Raw genomic sequence first — 1,634 nt, 5'->3', positions numbered from 1 at the left:
GTGGTGAGGCTGCCCAGCCGCGCCTCCTCTCCACCACCCCAGGTCAGAGCAGACCTGGCCCGTGTCCCCTGCCTGGGCCAGGGCAGGGAGGGGGCTCTTGGGGCGACTCTGGGGACACTGCGTTGGGAAATAGAGAGGGAGCACCTCCCTGCTCTCTCCCCATCCCTCCCTCAAAGCTGGTTTCTGGATCTGGTCTTCACTGGTGTTTGCTGCCAAGTTTCCTTGTTGAGAATCCCTGGGGGTGGTGATCACAGAATCTTTTTGGCTGGAAGAGACCTTTCAGATCATGGAGTCCAACCACCCCCCAGCCCTGCCAGGTCCCCACTGCCCCGTGTCCCTCACCCCACATCTCCACGGCTTGGAAACCCCTCCAGGGGTGGAGACTCCACCACTGCCCTGGGCAGCCTGGCACAGCCCTGGGCAACCCTCCAGGGCAAGAAATTGTTCCTCAGCTCCAACCTCAACCTCCCCTGGGGTAACTTGAGGCCATTTCCTCTTTTCCTATCAAGAGGACAGGACAGCTGAGAGCAGTTCAAATGCCACAAACCACAACCACAGCCCTCAACACCTAAGGAACAAAACGCAGAAGAGGGTTCCCAGCAGCGATGCCGCTGTGCCGGGGCGTGGGAGTGGCCACCAGACAGCATCTGCTCAACCAGGGAGCAAAGGTCTGGGGGCAAACAATTAATGTCGCTTGAATGGGTGAGATTAATCAGTCTCACTTTGGAAGTTTCAGACAGATTCCTTCTTTCAAATCTCATCCAGGCTGAATCTATACCAGGGGAAAATGGGGAAAACGGAAACATTCAAAGAAAAACTGGAGAGGAAAATGCAGACACCACTAAGGGATGATGGTTCATGGTTCATCCCCTTCCCAGAAACAGTCTGTGGGGTGGATCTGCTTCTGCAGCCACATGTTACTGTGGTGTGTGGCCAGCCCTGCCTGGGCACGCAGGGACCCGAAAACACCCACAGCAGCCAGGCAAGATCCCGGGAGGAGGCACCTGTGGTGCACAGAGCCACCCCCACACAGCAGGGATGGCAGCACACACCTCTCCTGTAACTTCTGTTTAGAGAAGGAACTCTGAACAGGAGATCTCTCTCTTACTTTCCTGCGCTGTCCTAGCATAGGGCATTTGTTTAAAAATGTGGAATTCAATTAAATTGATGGAAAAGGCAATAATAAGGTCAGGCCTCTGTGATCAGCAGCTCTGCAATGCCTCCAGCTGTGTCTGGCTGCGGCAGCATCAGTAAACAGGCCTTTCTCATCTATTTCTCTTTTTTCCTCCCTCTTCCAGGCTTGCAAGGAGAAGAGACAGAGGGTCCCGAGCCCCCCGGGGGCGCCCCTCACCGCACGCTCTGCAGCTGGCAGGCGCCGCGCCTCAGCCCCTCGCACAGCAGCTTCACGCCACCGTCCCCCAGCTCCTCGTTCCCAGCCAGGTCCAGCTCCGTCACGGTGGGTTTCAGGCTGAGAACAGAGGCCAGAGCCCCGCAGCAGGCGCCGGTGAGCTGGCACCACTCGAACCTGCAGGAGAGAGGAGCCACAGGGCTCGGCACAGCTGCCCACGGCTGCCACGGGGGCACACTGACCAGCCCCCGGCTGGGACCGCCACCACTGAGGATATCCACAGACC

At 58.0% G+C, this 1,634-nt stretch overlaps 1 protein-coding gene across 1 annotated transcript in view; it reads right to left on the bottom strand.

Annotated features, from left to right (window-relative positions):
- Positions 1–1,347: 1,347 nt before the first annotated feature.
- The window catches only part of LOC103769536 (NACHT, LRR and PYD domains-containing protein 3-like), a 3,256-nt gene continuing 2,969 nt past the window's right edge, over positions 1,348–1,634 (bottom strand). Inside the window, exon 3 of the mRNA XM_008936746.1 lies at positions 1,348–1,525. Within this exon, the coding sequence (XP_008934994.1) occupies positions 1,348–1,525 (178 nt within the window). The remainder of the gene's footprint in view (positions 1,526–1,634) is intronic.

This window comes from Merops nubicus, unplaced genomic scaffold, assembly GCF_000691845.1.
Source record: "Merops nubicus isolate BGI_N331 unplaced genomic scaffold, ASM69184v1 scaffold37003, whole genome shotgun sequence".
NCBI lineage: Eukaryota > Metazoa > Chordata > Aves > Coraciiformes > Meropidae > Merops > Merops nubicus.
The sequence above is the reverse complement of the archived record's forward strand: the minus strand, read 5'-3'. Positions and strand labels throughout refer to the sequence as shown.